The 1,933-nt window shown below is 41.3% G+C and overlaps 1 protein-coding gene across 1 annotated transcript; it reads right to left on the bottom strand.

Annotated features, from left to right (window-relative positions):
• Positions 1 to 341: 341 nt before the first annotated feature.
• LOC122484280 (putative olfactory receptor 56B2) lies at positions 342 to 1,325 on the bottom strand. Its single transcript, XM_043582265.1, has one exon. The coding sequence runs from the start codon at positions 1,323 to 1,325 to the stop codon at positions 342 to 344; it is 984 nt and encodes a 327-aa protein (XP_043438200.1).
• Between the last annotated feature and the right edge of the window lie 608 nt (positions 1,326 to 1,933).

Genomic DNA, 1,933 nt, shown 5'->3' with positions numbered 1-1,933 from the left:
TTAAACTCTCCAATTAAAAAGAAGAGAGTGGCAGTATCTGCTCTAACCACTTCCACTCAACACTGTCTAGAAATTGTAGCCAAGCAACTAGCATGGAAAATGAGATGCATATTTTACTTGTCCCTTCCTTGCATTCCTTGAGATAAGTGGCATCATTGTGTTATGATGAAGATCCTTCCTGACTTATAAGATTTGAAATATTAGTTTCACCCTCTTTTTGGAAGCTTCATTTACAAAAGAGATTCCTAAACACTAACTGAAGTAGCCACAATGCCCATGTATCCTACTTCTTCAACCACGTATAATGATTGGAAAAGATAATGGATAACTATGTGGGAAAATTACCTAAGTGAGCCTCTTCCACATCCGTTGCCTTTGATGTTCAGCTTCAGAAGCTTATAAAAGCCCTGCCTGAGCTCCTTGTTCTTGAGTGCATATACCATGGGGTTGAGTGCAGGAGGAATGACATTGTGTAGTACATTGAGAAGAACTGGGACAAGGGGAAACGTCATTGTTGCTTTATGGGTGATAGAAATGACAATGACAACTGTGTAGAAGAACAGGATTAGGATGAGGTGGGAAGTGCAGGTACTTAGGGCTTTGGAAGCAGCTTCTGCTGAGTTCAGCTTCAGCACTGAGTGAAGTATCAAAACATATGATAAAAAAATCAAAGCCAGGTCACTCCCCATCAGTGTCCATGCCAGAAGTAGCTGGTAGATGCTGTTGATTGTCCTGTCATCACAGGATAAGCTAGTGACTCCAAGATTAGAGCACAGGCAGTGCTCAATTTGGTTCTGTGAGCAGTAGTGTCTCTGAGCAGCCAACACAGGCACTGGGATGGTAGTTAGGGTATTTCGGAGGGCCATGAGCACAGTTGCTTTGACCACAAAAGATTCAGTGATTTTTGCTGGATAGTGTAATGGTTTGCAAATGGCTACATATCTATCTATAGCCATGCAGACAAAGATACCTGACTCCATGCCCACGAAGCAATGTATGACATACATCTGAGCAAAACACTCAGGGAGACTGATGGCCTTGGCACTGAACCATAAGATGGCCAAAATCTTGGGCATGATGGTGGTAGCCAGTCCCATGTCTACCACAGCCAGGATCCCCAGGAAATGGTACATAGGTTGGTGCAGTGTGGCCTCCTGATTGATGATGATCAGGATAAGGATGTTGGCAGTGAGAGCTAAGAGGTAGAGCAGAGCCAGGGGCAGGGAGAGCCAGTGCTGCCAGGTGTGAATGCCTGGGAATCCCATCAGAATGAACTCAGAGACCTGGAACTTAGAGATGTTGGAATGTGTGAGATCCTGGAACATCCTTCCCTAAGAAGGAAAGTATTCAGGGTCATTATTCTTAATAACCTCTCTAATTATTTTTGAAAAGAAGGCACCAAGGTTTAAGTTTTAGAAATGGAGAAGTCTTCGTCTTAATTATTCTGATACTGCCACTATCATTTATTGGAAATTCTAGCAAAACAGTAAACATGGTAGTGCATTCTACATGTTGCCTCAGCCAATCATCCTAAAAGCTCCATAGGCAGGACACATTATTTACATCTTCTCATAATTGAAGAATTGCACATTAGAATTGTCAGGACTTGTGTCATTATCTTCTGTCTGGTAAATCATGGAACCTGGAGAAGTGGAAAGTGCTCTGATACTTTCTCTAGACACCTAACATACAGAAGGAAAATAGAGATGTTTATGTGTTGAGACACTTAAGTCACAGATCAGAATATAGATTACTGAAGAGAACTCTGTTTTTATTCAAGTGCATGAGAATATTTTAAGTATTCATGAATACTATTTAATTTTATTTCTTTTTAACATTTATTTATTATTGAGTGACAGAGAGAGAAGGGCATGAGCATGGGAAGGCAGAGAAAGGAAGAAATATAGAATCCAAAGCAGGCTCCAGGCTCTGA

This window comes from Prionailurus bengalensis, chromosome D1 (assembly GCF_016509475.1).
Source record: "Prionailurus bengalensis isolate Pbe53 chromosome D1, Fcat_Pben_1.1_paternal_pri, whole genome shotgun sequence".
NCBI lineage: Eukaryota > Metazoa > Chordata > Mammalia > Carnivora > Felidae > Prionailurus > Prionailurus bengalensis.
Note: the sequence above shows the minus strand (reverse complement) of the source record. Positions and strands in the feature narration are given on the sequence as shown.

What these genes read in the sequence shown, in the direction of transcription:
- LOC122484280 (XM_043582265.1), bottom strand. Translation starts at nt 1,325, where the DNA reads ATGTTCCAGGATCTCACACATTCCAACATCTCTAAGTTCCAGGTCTCT.